General features: G+C 48.1%; 2 protein-coding genes across 2 annotated transcripts; both read right to left on the bottom strand.

Annotated features, from left to right (window-relative positions):
* Positions 1-8: 8 nt before the first annotated feature.
* LOC122827471 (protein FAM171B) lies at positions 9-7,460 on the bottom strand. The gene is made up of 8 exons (XM_044110474.1): positions 7,156-7,460; positions 6,725-6,958; positions 6,085-6,177; positions 5,844-6,002; positions 5,601-5,771; positions 5,406-5,522; positions 3,847-3,970; positions 9-3,755 (listed from the first exon to the last, which is right to left on the bottom strand). Exons 1-8 carry the CDS (start codon positions 7,337-7,339, stop codon positions 2,486-2,488), a joined length of 2,352 nt encoding a protein of 783 aa, XP_043966409.1. The 5' UTR covers positions 7,340-7,460; the 3' UTR covers positions 9-2,485.
* A 1,704-nt stretch (positions 7,461-9,164) lies between these two features.
* On the bottom strand, positions 9,165-19,097 carry LOC122827230 (SLAIN motif-containing protein 1-like). Its single transcript, XM_044109942.1, has 9 exons — positions 18,054-19,097; positions 15,986-16,122; positions 14,155-14,268; positions 13,467-13,589; positions 12,858-13,001; positions 11,753-12,115; positions 11,081-11,245; positions 10,722-11,004; positions 9,165-9,902 (listed from the first exon to the last, which is right to left on the bottom strand). The coding sequence occupies exons 1-9, from the start codon at positions 18,422-18,424 to the stop codon at positions 9,827-9,829; spliced, it is 1,776 nt and encodes a 591-aa protein (XP_043965877.1). The 5' UTR covers positions 18,425-19,097; the 3' UTR covers positions 9,165-9,826.
* Positions 19,098-19,429: the final 332 nt, after the last annotated feature.

Here is a 19,429-nt window from a genome sequence, read left to right as displayed (position 1 = left end):
CCTTCTGATCTCCTTGTGACATTGATACAAATCCTTTATCATCTTTTGGTATAAAGTACCTTTATTAAACAAGTTCTCAAAAGATGCAATAACTACAACAACATTAACAGTGATACAAAGGTAAAAACACAAGCGGCGGCCCGTACGGAAGAAACCGAAGGGCGTGACGGTGGATGGATCCGTAATTTAGTATCGGTTACTTTCGTGTGGATCGCTACGAAACAAACGATCTATGACGGGTTTATTGTGCTGGACGAGAACCGGTGTTGAAAACTACTACTGCTCGTCGCACCGAAGAAGTGGGGAGACGTTGCGCTTTCTGGCTGATGACGTTCGCGATATAGCTACGTGTCTCGGAAGGCTCCGTCCGCCGCAACCCGAGTGGATCGTTCCGCCTTCTTTCAAATGGAAACCGAACAAATAAACAACCGAGATCGCTACTGCTCACGGAAAAAGGTATTTACGTATAAAAGTAAACGCGAAGGCTTCCGTGTACGGAATCGAGCGTTCGTTGTGATTAAATGGAAGACTGTAAAGTTTAATTGCAAAAATTATTCCTTTGGGGTGAGAATTATTCGGCTACGTTTCTAATGTCTCTGAAGGCTTCGAAACTTTACGTACCGACGCCAGATGTTCCCGGGACCGTGGCGGTGTTATGGTAGCTACATGTTTGTAATCTTGATCCTTTTAAGGATTCGCGCTTAAATTGATGCTATTGGTCCTCTGTATTTTTCACAATATACAAATGCGCCTAAAGTTTGAAAACGGCTCCGTTTAACGCTTTCCTTCGATAATTATTTCCCAGAAAACGGCAGCTCCGTCCAAAGACCTGATAAATATAGCAAAATACATTCTAATAAAAGTGTCTTTCTGTTGTCGCAAAGTATACCGACATGTTGTTTTGTCATTCCAAACTTCTGGCCCGCCCTACAATCTTAAGTGAAAACGACAATGTGAGCTTTCGCTTTCCGCCGCTCGCAAACCGAGGTGCGTGATCGACTCCCTCGGCGGTTCGAAAGCGTCGAAACTTTTAGTCCGCTTCCGCCCTCCGTTCGATCGTCGGAAAAGGGATCGAGATCCTGTCCTAAGAGTATCCCGCCTGGATCGACGGATAATGAAAGTAAAACAGGTTTCGACTACGTTTCTCAACTTGGAAATAAACAAATATGTGAAAATCCCAGAGTAGGAGTAGTTACGATCGGCCGTGGCGACGTCCGACGGTAAAAACGTTCCGTCGCCCAGTTGACTACGAGCTCTTCGGCTCGGTGTGCTCGCTCGCTAAAGGAAACGCTCGTTTTTGTCCAAATAAAAGCGACCGTAGACCTGAAGTATCGGCTATCGCGTGTCAACGTAATGTGGCGGCTCTGTACTTGTGTGTGTTGGTCTTTCCCCGGTTCGGAGTTGCGGTCCTCTCGAGGCGGTGTGTTCAAAAACAAAGTGAGAGTACAGAGAAATAGGAATGCTTGTCGAATTTAAAGCGGTCGTTTGTGGTGAGGACAGGTGCGTCTGTCCGTCCCGCGGATTCGCGTTTTCTATAAATACGAGGAAACGCTTTACGTTTTGTGACTACGGGCGGTAAGAAAGGCACCCTCTGTGACGCAAACGCTGGGAATGGTATTAGCTTTGGAGAATCTCGCTGGTGATCTTCAGATTTCGAGAAATGACGGAATGAGGTGCGGAAACCTTTTAACCCTCCCGTTATGTTCGAACGTTTACTCCGAAACGAGAAAGATTTCTAAAGATTGCTAAAGATTTCAATCGATATTTGATGAGACGTGACATTTACGTCGTCGTTTTCCTAATATCCGCTAGGAAGACCTACAAAAATAAAACCTATGGTAATACAGGACAATTAAATAGATGTTTTTCTCTTTTGCTGCCTGTGTGTAAGTATGAACTAGTCATCTTGTCCAAGTTGTCTACTCCTCCTTTGGTAGCATAATAGTAAAGGCTGGTTCTTTTTTTCTGGTCCTTTCGACACTTTTGTGCAAATTGTTCATGAGCCCGACCTGTTCTTACTTTTTAGGCCAGTCGCAGTAAGTGAGGTAGGGGGTTGAAAGGGGGGGTATGTTAACCCCTCGCCCCCTTTTTAAGGATTCTGAAAATGTGAAAACCGCTACGTTGGGCAATGTTTGAGGTCTCGCGGTAGCTTACAAACAAATAGTATCGCTTTGGACCTTTTGTACACCTGCCTTTGACTTCTCGTAAAATAAAGTTAATTTGGTATGCTCTTTATGCTTATTAAGTCAAGCCAAAGAAGTTCCAAACAGACTTAAAACAAAAAATTAAATACTTTTAACGGTTTACTTTAGATTTTTAAACTTTAAAAACGCCTCGAATGGACCCGCGACGTAACGAGAGGGTTAAACGGCACCCGCGTCGTCTTCGGTCGGCTTACGCTTTCTTCGGTGAGGTTGTGCGATCGCGTGACTCCGCGACGACGATGCCCGAGTGAACGCTGATTCGGGTCGGTTTAAAGCCGGCTCTAACTTCTCTCGGTCACAGATCTTCCCTCCCGGACGGGCTCGGCGGTTCTCTTCTCCGCCTTCCCTCTTTCTCTCGCCTTCCGAAGTCGCCGAGGTGGCGGCGTGCCTTTCGACTCGCCGTCCTCTCGGGTGTCGGACGTGTCCGTCCCGTCCCGCTCTTCGGGAATGTTCGGAATAGCTCCGCTGCTACCGTCTAGAATGTTCCTCAGGGAAGGGTCCTCCGGCGTACAGGTGGCGGTGGTGCCGCTCTCGCTGCTGCTCTGGTCTTGCTCCTCGCCGTGACGGCCGCCTCTGCCGCCCCTCGTTGACCGCCTGTCGCGCTCCGCGTCGCGGAGGCTCTGCTGGGGCTCGTTCATGTCCACGCCGGAGTCCAGGCTGGTGTCGTTGCTGCTCGGTGGCCGGTGGCGACTCTGGAGCTCGATGATGGAATGGCGAACCTGGGCGGCCGGTTTTCCGTCCAGAGACACGAACCAAGCCCTGGGGTGAGCCGACGACGACTTGCCGCGAGTCAGTTCCAGTAAGGTGCGCTCGGATATCCCCTGGAGCTCGCCGCCGCGGCCGCCGCCGAACGATTCCGTGCGGGCCGCTTCGTTGAGAGTCCCCGGCACGGATACGGAGGACTCCAGGAGGTTGCTGTAGCGCCCCCAGACGCCGGCGGGAGGACCTTGTGCCGGCGGGGGTGTCTCCGGAGGCCGAGGCTCGTCCGGATCGCCCCGGTGCGACTCGCTCCCGCCTTGAGACTGGACTTTGGGTCGCGTCTGGGTGTAGTCGTCTTTGCTCGCGGGGTCGGAATGAGCGTCATGCTCGGCTCCGTTCCTGGGGAAAGTGGCGGCTTTGCGGCCCGGTGGCTGCTGCTCCCGAGCGCCCGACGGCTCCGGAGCTCGGACGATCGCCGCCGGCCGGTCGTAGACGTGAACCGGTTTGTCTCGAAAGAAGTCATCGAAGTTCACGTCGGTCGCGTGCGGCTCAGATTTCTCGCGTGTCCGAGCGACGTTCGTGTCATCGATGTAGTGCGGCGGAGGCCGAGCGCCCCTCGGAGCCGCGCTCGGATTCCCCGGATCCTCCGCGTAGATGTTGTAGTCGGCTTTGTGTCTGGGTGCGGACGAAGGTTCGCGCTCGACGCCGCGCGAGGTGAGGACGTTGTCGCCGGATCGGAGAAGCGAACCCTCCTCGGTGTGGGTGGAGGTCGTCTGGTCTTTTTTTACTACGGCGAGCTTGGAAAAGCGGGCCCTTCTCCTCCTCGTGGCTTCTCGACGGGAACTGCTGGATCTGGAAATGGTAAAATTTAATCGGGTCGGTTATCTGGACCCTCGCCGACCGTTGTTCGTATCTGACGTATTTGAGTGTTTTTCTTACGTACCCGCAGTGACGGAGAAGCAAGGACAGGAATCCGATGACTGTGGCCAGAGTTCCTCCCAGTATTCCCGCCAAAAGATAGGTGTGGTAAGAGATGAAATCCATAGAACTTACTTGTCCGAAATAATCTACAAAGTAAAATGACAGGTTTGTCCTGGTATCAGATATTGTGTTTAAGGTGGTGTGAAAAGGTGTTTACCGCCTTATTTAATCACAGTTGTTAAATTCAGATTTGTGAGCGACCTATAAAGCCGTCAATGGAAATTAGCTAAAATTCAAAGAAGGGTACGCCACCTGTCCCCGTCTAAAGAGAAAAGAAACCAGAGATAGCGACGTTTTCTAGAAAATGGATAAAATGTCCAAGCTATAAAAATTCATCTAAATTCGCATCCCTGGACATCTATTCTGGCACTGCCATTATTTAACAACCTTTTGGTCTGACATATATAGTCTTTACCAAACGTCAGATACCTTCGGACTGTCTTGTTGCTCTGTTTGGTGTATCTGACTCCTGCGCTGTTCTGCCCTTGCCTGTTCGAGAGGCTCTGGCCTTTGGGATGGTGGTGGCTAAACGCGTCATTCTTACAGAGTGGAAGTCTGCCTCGCCTCCCTCCTTTAAATGCTGGCTGAATAACATGGCTTCTTGTTTACATCTTGAAAAAATACGCTACACTCTCAATAATAATGTACCCAGATATGTTGGGACGTGGGGGCCGTTCCTTGAACTTTTGAGTAATACCACTGGAAACGGGTGGTGTCTGACTAGTGTCTGCTCTGTGGCCCTGCTGCCTCTCTGCCTGTCAGAAAGGCTGTAGGTTGGCCTCTCAGTTGGTACACAAGTGACTTAAGACACCCCGATGCACTCATTTCCAGCAGTATGCGGAGGAGCTGAATATTTTATTTAGTTATCGTACTTATTTTAGTTGTACATATTAACCTTCCCTTTTTTTTCTATTTTCTTTTCTTTCTTTCTGTTTTCCCTATCTACATTTGCTGTTCTATCTTCTATCCTTAATAACTTGGGGCGTGTTGGGTCGGGGTATCACTGTTCTTGTTGTTTATTTTCTGATTACATAAATGATAGTTGGACAGTTGTATTCTGGAATTTATCTGTAACTGCAATCTTGTTTGGATTCATTCACTGATGATGACAACGTAGAAGATTCCAATGCCAGCGTCAACCCACGCCAATTGGTCATCGCGCTCTGATTGATGTTCCAGATATCATTGTATTTTGATAACTGTCCTGCATTTTTGTTAATTTGTCCAAAACAATAAATATATTAAAACATAAATTTGCATCCCTAACTCGTCCGGGAGGTCGCGGAATTCAGAAAAACATCTAAAGTTCTACGCGTCTAACTTGCCTTGCTTAAGGTAACGACAAAAGAGATCGGCTATCGATGTGATTGTTAAGGCCAAAAATCGAATCCCTGAGGTGTAATACGGGGGTTCTCTGAAACGTGCGGGACGCCGCCCCTGGAGGACCGACTTCGGGCACCCCTGGCGTAAAACCTGTTTTTGCGTTACCGTTACGTGACGTGGAAAACGCGGCCGAGGTACCTTTTCCCGAAGGGTGGGGGGCCGCGATCCAGTAGCCCAGGTGGGATGCGGTGTACGTCCAAACCAGTTCGTCGCCGACTCCTTTCACTGTTCCCAGACCGTGATTCTCCCAGGCACCTTTGCGGAGGGTCGGTTCGTGCGGTCAATTTCATGTCGCTCGTGCGTGCTCGTGTTCTCAAAGAGTTTTGCTCCTACCTGTTCTCACGTTGAAGGCCCAGGCGGGAACTGTGTTCGAGGACCTCCGGTGAGTGTCGCGTTCCAGCGGCAGGCTGATTTGGATGGGTCCTCGGACCTGAAGCTCCTCGCCGCCAGAGTACAATTGAATGCTGACGCCCGCTACCGCCTTCAGCTCGATGCATCTGAGCGCTGGAAAGATTTTGTGAGAATTTCAAATCTGTAGGTTCGGACGAGCCTCGGTGAGCGTGATTAAATACCGACCGGATTTACTGCCGATGATCCCTGGGGTGCGGTGGGTGCAGTCTTTTGCCGGGTGGTGCTGTGGCACGGTCAGGTATGCCGTCAGTGAAGAGATGTTGCTTTTATCAGAGACGGTGAGGAGGTTCTTGGGGAACTTGGCCTTAGGTTGGAATGAGCTGTCTGTGAAAAGGTGACGAGCGATACATATTTTTGAATGCCTGTTTTTATGTAAATTTGCTCGCCGAGGTGAAGGTGAACCTACCGGGTAAGTTCCTGGTGATGAGTACCGACTCTTCAAACAGCCAGATGTTTCCCTGACTGTGAGGGAGCAGCGGCAACGTCACGGCGGAGAAAACTGTGATGAGACCAAAAACGCTTATGATCGACGACACGTTTGATGGAAAAAACTTAACTTTAAGGCGTATGCTCCTCCGGTTGCATCTGGTGTGATAGGAATAAAAACATTACATTTGCAGGGCGCTGCATAAGAGTGGAGGGGAAATAAAAGAGAGAAACAAAAATGTAATTGTGTACGTTAACCACTAGATGGAGTCCTCATTCTCGTCTTCCTAGGACTCCCCAGTCTGGATCGCAAGCACAAAGGGGAGGTGTCTCTGAAAAACAAGAGCCGTAAAACACCTGCTCCGTCCTCCGTCTAGACCGCCACCTCCCTGCTGCGTCGTTGCCAAACCTATACCCGCTGGGGGACACAGGACAATAGAGAGGGCCCCCCGGCCTCCTGGAGTCAATAAAATAAGCGGAGCGCATCTTGTGTGTTGTCGCAGGCGCCTCGGTAATGCTCGTGAATAAAACAGATGTGAGGGCGGCCGAGGGTTCTGCTGACTTTACAGTAAATAACATGGAAGATGCTCCTAAAAGTACCGTCTCTGCGAGAAACTCACGCGGTCTCTTGGTGGTGCTCCAAGGCAGGGGGGTGGGTACGTACCCCTCCTTACTGCCCAGCAGAGTCAAACCAACACCCGGATTGTAGGGCACCCGGAGCAGGACCACCCCGTCCTGCCCCGTCTGGACTGAACTCTTCGAGGTGTGATTCAGGTAGACGTCCACGGAGGCCCCGGCCAGAGGCCGGCGGGTGACCAGGTCTCTCACCAGAACCTTCAGGGAAAACTGGCCTTCTGCGGAGAAAACAAGGAGGAGGAGATCAGAGCTGCGAGGTCCGTGAAAAAGGTGAGCGCAGCTGGGACCATAGAAAATTACACCGACACAACATTCGAGTCAGCAGCTCTGGCTTCATAATGAAGCGTTATTCTCCCAACAAAAAACACGGCTTCTCTGGGTTTTGCCCTGGCATCATCTGCATCGTCGTGTTTACCTCTAGCCAGAGCCGAGGTGTCTCCCACGGCGGCTGGGACGCCATTGTCACCGAGCGGGGATGGGGGTGAGGAGAGGCCTCCGCCCTCCGCCGCCGCTCTCAGCGCTCCATCCAGGCAGAAGAGCAGCGAAGACGGCAGAAAGAAGATCAACAGCGGCGGCAGGGAGCGACCGGCAGCGGACATGGCGGCAGGCCGGCGGGGATCAAAGGCATAACGAGGCAGGCGCGAGCGAAGGGGAGAGCGCGAGGATCGGGAGGTCCGGCTGTGTTTGTGCGCGTCACGCGGGGCCGAGGGCGGAGGGGAGAGGCGCGTGGGGAGAGAAAACAAAAAAAAAAAGATGCGCTGATGCTGAGGCTGGGCGTGTGTTCGAAGATCGTCTGACATTAACAGATGCCTCACTAACTGAAATAAAGCTAACCTAAATGTACAAAATGTTTCGTATACAATATATATTTCATAGATATATACGATATGTAATTGTTGTGGAACTTGGACACCTGCATCGACCTGCAACAATGACATTACATTTTATTTTCCGAAACTGTATCACATTTTTCTGCCTTCCCTCCTCATTCTTTTTCCGTTTTTCTTTTTCTCCACAGTTGATTTGATCATTATTGTGATCTCCTTTTATTTTGTTTTTCCGGGTTTTCTTTCTGATTTGTTCTTTTGTTCAGTTTTGTATTTGACTGTATATGTTTCAAACCATCATTAATTGGATTTAATCAGGTAGGACTAAAGTGCGCCACAGAAGTATCCTGCTTTACTACTTACGTTTATATCAGCCTTTTATATCATAAGGCTGATATAAAAAAAACATACCAGACTTATGTTTTTTTTTATAAGGCTGATAGATTTCAATTTATATCAATTAACATAAAATACTGTACCCCCCAAACATTTATAGTGAGGTGTCTTTGACTAAACAAGATCTTTGATATGATAGAAGCTCTTACGTCATCATTGATGCGTTTTCAGGTTCACGTTAAGCTTCCTCTTTAAAATTAATTACTGCAATAATTTAAATGGCTGATAATTATTCTGTAAACTGATTCATTATTGGCTTTGGTATGATTTAGAAATGCTAACAAGCAATGAATCTCTGACTCTTATTCTGAAGGGTTTTATGCAACAGAATAGAACCAGATTCTTCACGTGGTTTTACCAAATACAGCTGAAGAAAAAAAACAAACAAAAATACTAAAACAAAATCCAGTTTGAACTTAGTAGTTGTAATTCTAAACTCATATAAAAGTCACCAATACAACACAATATTACAAGTTTTCATCTCTCATAAACGTACTGCAACAGCTTTATGAGGAGCATTTTTGACTTCCTGTCCGCATGGGGGCAGTGTTCAGCCCACGAGATCCCTGCGATCTGGACCCGGTCATATAAATACAACACACAGTATTATTAATAATAAAAAAACAACAAGTAAAACTTATTTGCATAAGTCCTAATAAGTGCTTCTACTGGGGGAGTTAGGAAATCCTTCAATGTCCAAATCAGCAACATGAATTTATTCTCTTTTAAAGCATCTTTAGATTATTAAAGGGAAACAGTATACATTATATTTACTGAATATTTCAAAATGGTGGAACAAAAACCTGTCCGATTTTTCCATCATAAAACTGATCAGGATGGAAGTGACATAAGAAAGCCACCGCTAGGTGGCATCTGATACCATTTCAACACCCTGATCACCAGTTCTCATTTTTTAAAATCCACTGGCAATTTCATATTTTGCCATGTAAAACAAAAAAGACATTCAGAACTGTTGCCAAATATAATAAGTTTATTAAGTTTTAGGAAAATGCTTGAGGTTCACAGTAACAAACAACAGTGTAAATTGTGAAATATGTGCCCTTTAAATGTTGATGAAGGACCAAGTTAAACATACTAGAAGTGCTACATAGAAAAATCCCCCAAAAAGACCAAAACATAAGTGTACAACTGTTAAATATTGAAAAAAACCCATCTTGATCAGTGTGTGTTTTTTTTTTGTTTTGTTTTTTTTAACTTAATACACCAGGTTGAGTCGCAGAGCGAAAACATTAGTAAACAAACATTTGTGAGATTTCTGGCAAAGTGCAACATCATCAGTGGTAATATGCACAACGTCTGGTGACACCACAGTGAGACATTCCCCAAACATATTTTCATTTTGGAAGATTTACACTTTAAATATTGCAATCAATAAATAAACAGGTATATGCAGTTAGTTAGGTGTGTACACAAATACATAATACTCTAAAAATTAGACCAAATGTGCCCAAACCAACTGGGATTTATTACACTTTAGCAGCATTACTGGCAACTGCACCAGATGAGTTCAAATCAGTTTTATTTAAAATAAATATATTAATAAAAACAATGTCAGAGGTTCATATAGTAAAAACTGGCAGCCCTCTTTGCCGGTTAGCGTCGGTGTCACCCGGCGGCTTATTGCACAAACGAGAACGGCTCGCTTTTGGCACCGAACCACCAAACTCACCGGCGTACGTCGCACGCAGATCCAGAAAGATTACCCGAGTTCTCCGAAGAAATCCTGCATAGAATCTAGGAGATCGTTCGCGTGGAGAGAGACTCCGACTGTTCGACGCAGAACCTCGGATCCCAAGCCTCGCCGCCCACGTCGCGGGCCCCGGCCTGCGGGGCGGTCAGCCGTCAGTAGCAGCCGTCTCTCCAGGCGCTGTCGCGAAGGGCACTGAAGGTGGACAAGCTCTTTGGAGGCGTCAGTAAACTGCAGAGGGAAAATATCGATTATTTTATTAAAGCAGCTGGGCGTGAACATTCTTGACAAGCAGGGAAACTTATTCCTGTAAACTCTAAATAATAAAAATAATCTGCACTGTAGTAGAGGACAGTCATTTTAAAAGATAAATAAAATATGTCATAACTAGACTAGCATAGTTAGCCGTTTCCAAGAGTTAGAACAGTAGCTACTTAAACAGCAAAGCTAACAGAAAAAGGAAGTTATAAAGAAGCATGACAGATGCATCACTTCAAAAGCTTAAAAATAATACGTTTTAGCTACTTTAAAGAAAACAAAAAATAACTACAAGCTTGGAGACTAAAACTGAATCTTCTGCTGTCCCTGTGTTTATACGAGCTAACATGATAGCACGACTAGCTGCTAACAAAATGTGGGGGGAAAAAAGCAGGATTTTAAAAACAGCAGTGAGCTGTTGCTTCTATTGATATACGTTACTGGATTGGACGCCACACTGGAGCGTTGCTAAGCACCGGGTCCGGAGAATCGCTGGTCGACAAAATTAAAATACCGCAAAGAGTCTGAAAAAGGGATTGTCAACTCTATAACAGCTACATAAAGTCCAAGGGATTCCCATTTTACCGGTCATGAAAAAGTTTTAATTTTAAAACAAATATTGAAAAACTGGGAAGTAGGTCAGTTATGCCAGCTGGACGTCGACAACCTTAACATCTAATTACCTAATTCATCTAATTGATTGTTATTAGCCGACGGAGTGATGATATTCGCTTTCTATCGTTGTGTGCTCAAATCGCCCGTCGGATCTGTGCGTTTTGTTTCAAGCGTTACCTTCGTGATGATAAAGCCGCCTTGCCGCGGGGGCTGGAGCTTGTGGGGCCCAGGATGGAGGCGGGGCGTGGCAGAGCGCTGCGGGGCGCCGTGGGGGCGGAGCCTCCGCCTGCAGGTTTGCTGAGCAGAGGGATGCCGCTGCCGTTCAGAGACGCGAGGCTGACGGATGTCGGGCCTTTGACCGTCGGGCTGACGTAGGCGGTGGCTTTCGGTGGTTGCCGTGACAGCGAGGAGAAGCTCCCGAGGCTCTGAACCCGGTTCTGAAGCTGCCCTGGAGAGGGGACTGAGGCGGAGGAGGAAACGGAACAATGACCCGTTTGTCACAGAACGACAGAGAATCGGCGGCGCCGGAGTCTTACTGGAGGACTGGAGGCGAGCGAAGCCGCTGGACGAATCAAAACTCTGGCTGTTACGTAGCAAAGAAGAAAAAGAAGAAGCAGCAGCAGCACTGGAAGAGGTGGGAATGGACACACTGGGCATGCTGGGAGCTCTGACCAGGTTAGGCATGCTCCTCCGCAGCTTATCTGGTAAAGACACAGAAATAACCTTTAGAAGCTGACCTGCAGCAGATTTCATCTAGAAATAAACCACCAAGTGGCCTGAAGCACAAAACGGTTCAGGAAACACGAATCTGTTGATCGTCTGTATCTGAAGCAGGCGGAGACCAGACGTCCTTCCCGCTCGCTGGACATAAAGACCCGCGCTAATCCCACCCACCCCACAGAGACGCACGGCGCCGAGAGCTTAGAGGGCCGCCGCGCAAGAGGCTTAGACGAGTTTTACTGAACCCGACGTTGAGGAGGCAGAACGGAACAGGAAACAGATCAGACAACAAACAGAGGGACTGTTTTTACCACAGATGAGGGAGAAAACTGAAGTTCTGGATGAATTTACTGATTCTGGGTTAAAGAGAGGAGGAAGAAAAGACTGACTGAATAAAGGAAGAGGCTGGAAGACAGAAACAAAAGAAGAAAACAAAAACAAAAGACTGAAGGATGATGGGTAGGAATGAACCGGAGCAGTGAGCTCACCTGATCCTGGGTTGAAGCCCGGCGCCTCGATGCCATACGGGTCGCCCGGCTCCAGCGGCGGCGGTGACGCCGGGTAGGCGGAGCCAACGGAAGGGTGTGGCGGCGTGGAGGGGGTGGAAGGAGGCGTGAACAGGGAGCTGGTGCTTTTTCGCCAGTCGCGGACGCTGCAGAAGGTGTGGGAGTGCGAGAGGCGGGTGAGGCGCGGCTGCGGCGGCGGCAGGAGGGCGTAGTCTTCGTCGTCCTCCTCGTCTTCCTCCTCCAGGCCGGGGCCGGCGCTGAGCCGGCTGAGCTGGAAGGAGTAGCTCTGGCTGCGGCGGCCGGCCAGGGCGGACGCCGACGTGCTGGCGTAGTCCTGCCGTAGACCTGCAGGGGGCGACATGAGGGGCAGCGTGCAAAGAAAACGGCTCGGAAAAAAAACTACAAAGGAACCGTAAAACACAAAGTTATCACCTCCTGGGGTTAATAAAGCTGAAGTAGCGATGGGCTCTGAGATCTGGATGTTATGTGATTAGATCGGGAGAAGAGGGGAGGAGAAACCAGGAAAAATGAGCAAACATTTAACTCATTTCTACTTTCTGTTAAAAGTGAAACTAAAGGTTCTCCTTAAACAGCTCAGGCTCCAAAAAATGAAAAATAAATAGAAACACTGTTGACGTTTAGGGAAAGATTTGGGTCACTTGGCATTCTGGGTTCAGAAGTCTTCATATCAGAACGTTTCCTTCCAGAGTTCATTTCTGAGGTCAGACACTGATGTTGGACAGGACGTCAGAGCTCACTTACATCCTATAGGTGTCTATCAAGTTGTAGACACATTTCTTCATGTTTACATGAAGGAATTACATTTCTTCCAGAAAACTGACATTTATTTCTAAATGTATTTGTTTACCAGAAATAAACATTGATATTCACTGTCGACAATTCAAAATGTGCAAATATGACAATCCATTATTAAAGGCATACATTAAAAGTTATATGTGCTCCGTACACTATAGCTTCAGTTAAAAAAAAAATATATGAAAAAAAAACAAGCCTGACCCATCATCTGATGGGGTCACGGATCTACGCTTGTTGGATCGACCCGACACCTGACCGTCGGTGTACTTACTTTCCTCTTGCAGCCGGGCCATGACCTGGACGTCCGTGAGATCTTGCAGTTTGTATCCGAGGCTGATGGAGTCGTCCTCCGACGTCCCCAGGTCGCTGTCCACCGACGACTCGGGGCTCAGGGTGGAGCGCCGGAGGCTGCGGCCTTCACACAAAGACAACAGGTCAACCTCTAATGCAGGGGTCGGTCCTCAAGAGCTGGGATCCTGCCTGTTTTAGTTCTCTCCCTGGTGGTAATAACAACCTTTTCACCATGTCAATGCTCTTCGTAGGCCTTCTAATGAGCCTTCATTAGACCAGGGAGCCGCAGTTAGACTAAACCTAACTGTGTTCAACTCCACAACCAACAGAGTGAGAGAGAGCAGGTCGGCTGGTTGCGGTCATGGAAAACTGCCGGCAGCTGCCGGTTCCTGACCCCCCCTGTGGGGCTCACTCTGCTGACACCAGCACCGGCTTTTTCCGCCTCTCCTTCCTCTCCAGCAGAATATAAAGCTGAATCACAGTGTCGATAAAAAAAACATAAAAACACTTTGATGCCTGACGAGGTGCAAAAAGCCGAGTGTGATCCGGTTTCCTGCACGTTTCGGTTCCGCCGGGGGGGGAGTCTTACTTCGGTTGGGAGGGTGAGGGAGGAAGGTGGGCGTCCTTTCAGCTACAGGGGACAGATCCTTCCCCATGGGGCTCAGGGAGCGATGGAGGACGGGGTGCAGCGGGGAGGAGAGGAGAGGAGAGGCTGCAGGGACGGGAAAAAACATGACAGAAGAGATTTGTTGAAGAGGTGGTAAAACTGGTGGGTGCTGGTTTACTGTAAGTCTGTCTTTAACTGTTCTGATGTTACAGAGTCTAGATGTGACATACTGCAAAGGATGACAACCTCATGACTGTAACTGACATTAATTCTGTTTGACGAACCAAAGTATTTTGGTGGAACAAGCACTATGTCACCACCTGTATTTTGCCAACGTTGGGTTGGTGAACCCAATGTTGTCGGCCATTTTTGACAAAACGTGGGAATCGGCTGATTGATTTCAAAAACTGGGGAGACCGACTGATTTAATTTAGCGTCTGGATTCTTGAGAGCCACACTAAAAGTTCGACGCTCGTTCTAGAAGCTTCTGGAAGCCTTTCCCATGGATGTCACACTCTTCAGACCTGGTTGGCATCTAATGGCCAACTTCCTATCGTCAGCCAGGTTCTATTAAAATAATTTCTAAGTTCTACAAGTCAGACTGTTCTATCACATAACAAGTGCTCATTTAGTGGAGGTACAGCTGTGTAGACGCTAGCAGTTTGGCTACCGTGTCTTTCAGTCGGCGGTGGGGTGGAGCAGGGTTTGGCCGGGGGGGAACACGCCGCTGCGGCTCGGGTCGGTGGGGTTCCAGGGGACGACAGGGAGCTACGCCACCTGGAGACTGAGGGAGGAAGGTAAACAAACATCAAGATGTGGATTTCATTGTTCAACAACAGAGTAAAACAGGCTCTTATTGTGTGTGCACCCCCCACCCTCCTGCCATGCTGCCGTTACCTCACCACCGGCGTCTGTCACCCTCGGCTCTATTGAGCAGCTCGGCGCCCGTCAGAGGTCGGACAAAGCCGCTTTCAGCGGAGCCGGCTGCCTCTGGAGAAACCCGCACTGGCGCAGGGACGACGTCTATACGTGAACGCAAAGCCTCGACTCGGCCGCAAAGAGAGACTCCTCTCCTGTCAACCGTTTCCGTAGAAACAGGCGAGCGGGGGACGGGGGAGAGAGATTAGAGGCAGAGCTAGCGGGAGGGTTTCTGATGCAACGAAGCGTGCAGCTGCTGCAACTTCACAGACCCAGGCGGAGCGCGCGCCGATCTGACCGACAGTTGACCACGTCCACCACCAGGCGCTGCTCAGAACCAGCATGCAAACATTCATAAAGAAAAACATCACTACAATGGAAAGAGCAAGGGCGTTCCTTCTAAACAACACAGCTTTGGTCAGAGGAGACTGACACTGGGCTTTTTTTGGTCAAACTAATTAGTCAGGACAGATACTGTATGGTGGAGGATCACTGATAGTGTGTGCTGGTTTGTCCATATTTCCCAGGAATCTGTCATTAGGGAACTCTTTGCTATTGAAAAACGTGTCGTCGCCGAGTCTCTTCAGCCCGTTTACAAATCAAACCGACAGAAACCAGAGACGCTTGTACTATTTTCAGATCGACAGGTTCCCGTTTGACTTCCTCCGACCCGTTTCCTTCTCCGACTGTCGGTGGAGGGTTACGTAAGCAGACGCAGCGTCAGGTGACCGAGGTCTGATCCGTTCAGCGCGTGGACAGATTAACGGCTCTCTGCGGTGATCGGACCTCCGGCTTGTCATATGGAAGCTGGAGCTTAAAGTCCTCACAGAAAAGCAAACCTGCTTCCCATTGATTAGAAATATGCACTATGATAATTCCATTGTTGTTTGTTGCAAAGGGGTGTTTTGATAAATCAGATAAGTTTACAGACTTCACTCTTTGTTAGAGAGCAACTCCCGTTACTGTGTTTCACTTCAACAACAGAAACAGAACATAAAGCTCTCCATAACAAGGCAGTGCAAGAATAGTTGCACGGAGGAAAATGCCTGCTTCTTTTTAAATCAAAGTTAACGCCTTAGATTTGTTTTCGGAAAACGGAGCTTTCTCTGTTTGAAATGGAAAACCTTTTGCGGTTTCCATCGACGTTGCCTTGGAGCGGAGGATACAAATAGCAGAGATGCCAGGATTGAACCATATTGATGCAAGTTACAAACTCAATGGGTTGAGTTTGTAACTTATTTGCCAACAGTAAACTGATTTTCTTCAAAGAGGGCAGCCACGGCGTTGGTGGCATAAATTCAAACAGCTCTGAAACAGACAGACCCTACAACCATCTATGGGCTGTTGGATGCAGATTAGAACTTTCAACACATCTGCATCTCTAGTTAAAGGCTTCTAAATGTCCCTGGTTCTCCTGGACGTGACGTGAAGAAAGAAAAACCAGAGAGAACCAAAAGTTTTGAGTCTTTGCTGGTGTCTTAGCGAACCGGGAAACTTGGCCAACACAGAAGAGTCGCGTCTATCGCTAAGTTTGACCTCTTCGCGTGAACCTAGAGGTTTAAGGATAAATCTTCAGTTTGTACCTTGTTCCAGTCGCAGAGACAACGACCTTCTGGCGACCTCCACGTCCGACTTGGGGCTGTCCAGGTTCTGCCGGCACCACTGCAGCGGACTGAGAGACTCGGCTGAACTCTCTCCTGCTTTCGATGCTACGTACAACCTGGAAACGGAGAAGAAGAAAAAGTACAGTGAGTCTTTGTACGTGTTTTTGACCTGGGATCACAAACGTTGTCCACAGAGGCTTTAAGTGCAACATGAAGAACCAACATCTGCTTGGCTAGAGAAGAAGTGGAACACTGCAGAGCTGACTGTAGCACCTCAGTCTAAAAAAGATTTTATGGAGAAGTTTTCATGATCACTAAATGTTGATTCATGTTGGCCAACGTTTGTCACTGATCAACGAAGTCTTCAGTAGCAGATCTAGTCCAACGGTTTAGCAACAGTCGCTACCGTCCAGAATCTCGTTTCACCAAATGCATTGTGATCAGACGTCCGGCGCAGCATCGTTTCTACCCGGAACTCAATCCGTCTCCAAACGGTCCGACGCCAACGATCCGACTCCAATAGAAAAAGCCAAGATGAGACGGTCCGACCAACCGACCTCCTCTCCGCAACTACACCTTAAGATCGCATCTAAATAAATCGAATCGATCGCTAGAGTCCAACCTTCACTGGGAACAGTTGAAGGTTTTCCCTCGACTGGCTCTGTCCGGTGACTGTCGGGTCAAAGACTCATAAATTACAACTTGTTTTGTCCGTCGCATGGATAAAACTAGAACTTGACCAATCGGTAAGTTCTTTCTTGGACTACGTTTCGAGTTGGTCTGCTGAAGATCGGGGACACGTTCTCTGATGGATCCGCCCATGTTACGGAGCTTGGTTTTTGTTCCTGTGGGCTCCAGGCATTGGTGTAATTCTAATGAAAACAACCGTTTGGTTTCATTTCAATCAAAGACTAGAAAAACATCCATGCAGGAGAAGCATCGGGAATGGACTTCCTGTTTACTTGGAAACATCCTAAAGGAGTTCAAGAGCACAAGAAAGTCCACAATTGTAGGAAACTAACTTTCACTGATCGTTTCCTCCAGGTCTTTAAACCAGAGTTTAAAAATAAATAAAGAAGCTGCTGCTCTAACTTCTAAATTTTGAGTATTTCTTGAGCCCCAAATCAACCCGACTTTGTCACAACTTCAGAGAGGAACTGCTGTTTAAACTGAAACTTGGAAATCATAACGCAGAGTTCAGTACACGGCTTGGATCGTCTCAGGATCCCGAAACAGAATTTATTAGAAATGGCCACAGTTTTCCAGACTAAACTCCCCAAAGTTCTTGGTAATGTTCCGTCATGAACTAAAATATATGACTGTGAATATGAGGCAGGCATTTTTATATTTATACTTTGGCTGCAAACACAATAAGCGTGATGCAAATTTTCCATGTCGTTACATTCCTACTCATGGACAAGACTACTGGTTGATCCCCGTCACAGTTTTTCCTTCTACTAAATTTTCCATTCATGATTTGGCTTACCCTGCAGACAGCTCTGTGTGCATGTTGGTCCCATCATAAATTTTGAGAATTTCAGGTTTCATTAGCAACAAACAGTAATCATCAATCATATTGTGTCTAACATGAAGTAGGCAACAAGTTCTTAAACAGCAACAAATATTAATAATCAGTTTTAGTTCAATGTTAGCAGCTGAACCCGGCGTGATCGCTGTCGGACCTAAATAACAGAACCAAAGCATGATACAAAGTTTAACTGTGAAAGCTGAAAACAAGGTGGCTGTGGGGTGGCCTACTCAAAGTCCTTACTTGTGGGTCACCTTAGACAAATCATTTATGCCCGGAAAGCCTTTAATGGAGCTAAAATGAACCGTGGAGCCAGCAGGTAAAGATCATGGAGCCTGAATGGGCCTAGTGAGACACTGATACAGCCTGCTGGTCTGTTAGAACTCAACTTCCAGGATGTGAATATGGGAAAATGCCTCAAAGCTGTAGAGCAGCGAGGAGGAAGAGGAGCAGCCTCTTCTGCTGAAGGGCTAAGGAGCAACAAATGGTCATATTAGTGAACAAAGAGCCGACACTGACCAGGTTTCATCCGACTCCTCTGAGCAGCTCAGAGACTCCAGGTCCAGAAGCTCCAACTCATCCAGAACCGACGGTTCCGACGCATCCTCCTCCTCCTCCTTCTCGTCTTCGTCCTCCTCCCCTGCGTACGGGTGGAAATGATCTAGCGGTTCTTCCGGAGGAGAAAGCGAGCTTAGGGACGGCTGGAGCAGCGGGCCTGGGAGGTGCTGGAAGCCCCCGGACAAGCAGCCTCCGGCCCGGCTCCGCAGCTGCTTGTTCTGCCGCTCCAGCTTCCGCACCAGCTGCTGCAGCTTCTTCACCTCCAGCTCGGCGTTCAGGCTGCCGCAATCCACGTCCGTCATGACGGCGGGGCCCAGCACGGCTGCCTCCATCGGACCCGAATCCAGGTGCTGCCTGCGCCGCCTTCCAGACCCCCCCGACCCCGGCAGACCCGCTCAGGAACCGGCGTGGCGCTCCGTCTGTGCTCCGCAGCAAATTCGAGTCCTCGTTAGCGGCTGGAGGAGACTAATCTGTCTAGTGCGCCTGTCTGGAGACTTAAGAGACTCCACCTCTCCAGCCAACACACCCACACACCCCAGCCTCCACCTCCCTGAACAAAGAAGCGGATTACAGGTGGATGTTGCACCTGACAGTCCGAACTCAGGGCTAAAACCAGATTTATTCGTTTAGAAACGCTTCCAAGAACTTAAAACAAACTAGTTGTACCAAACTTGTACTAAACTATCTCATGTAACTTCATCACCGTCAGATAATCTGCTGCTTAACGGATTTACTAGTAAATAACTTATTTAATTGATGACCTAATTGTTAAATCGGGATAGTGTGCTATAATTATCCGGTGCCCCGCTGCGGCATTTATGGATATCCAGCGCCATCTAGTGTCGATGTGGTGATACCGCGCCTCACTCAGGCCAACACCAAATATCCATCGGGTTTATTGAGAACACAACTTAAAATTACACCCGGCTTGAGTTTTAATTTCAAATGAAAACCTGAAAAATGCGGTATGCATTGAGTCAAGGTTTCGTAGAAACGCCTTTTACGTCTCCAGCAGTGTTCCACATCTGGTGAGACACTAGTTGATTGGGTTTTTTTTTAACAAGATCTTTGCTCCTGTGAAGTCTAGTTTTCAGGTTTCAGGATAGATTCTCAATTGGATTTAAGTCTGAACTTTGACTAGGCCATGTAGGTGACAAATCCCACTCCTTCAGATCTCTGGTTGGATGTTCTGGGGTACTTGTCCTGCTGGAAGGGGGAAACCTCCACTCCAGTCTCAGGTGTTTTCTTCCTGGATGTACGTCCTCCTCCATAGTGCAGAACGATGCCGCCGCCACCACTGTGCGGTTCCATTCTGGTTTCCCTTGTCCAGACCAGTG

Source organism: Gambusia affinis, linkage group LG24, assembly GCF_019740435.1.
Source record: "Gambusia affinis linkage group LG24, SWU_Gaff_1.0, whole genome shotgun sequence".
Classification (NCBI taxonomy): Eukaryota; Metazoa; Chordata; class Actinopteri; order Cyprinodontiformes; family Poeciliidae; genus Gambusia; species Gambusia affinis.
This window is presented reverse-complemented; position numbering and strand designations above follow the sequence as displayed.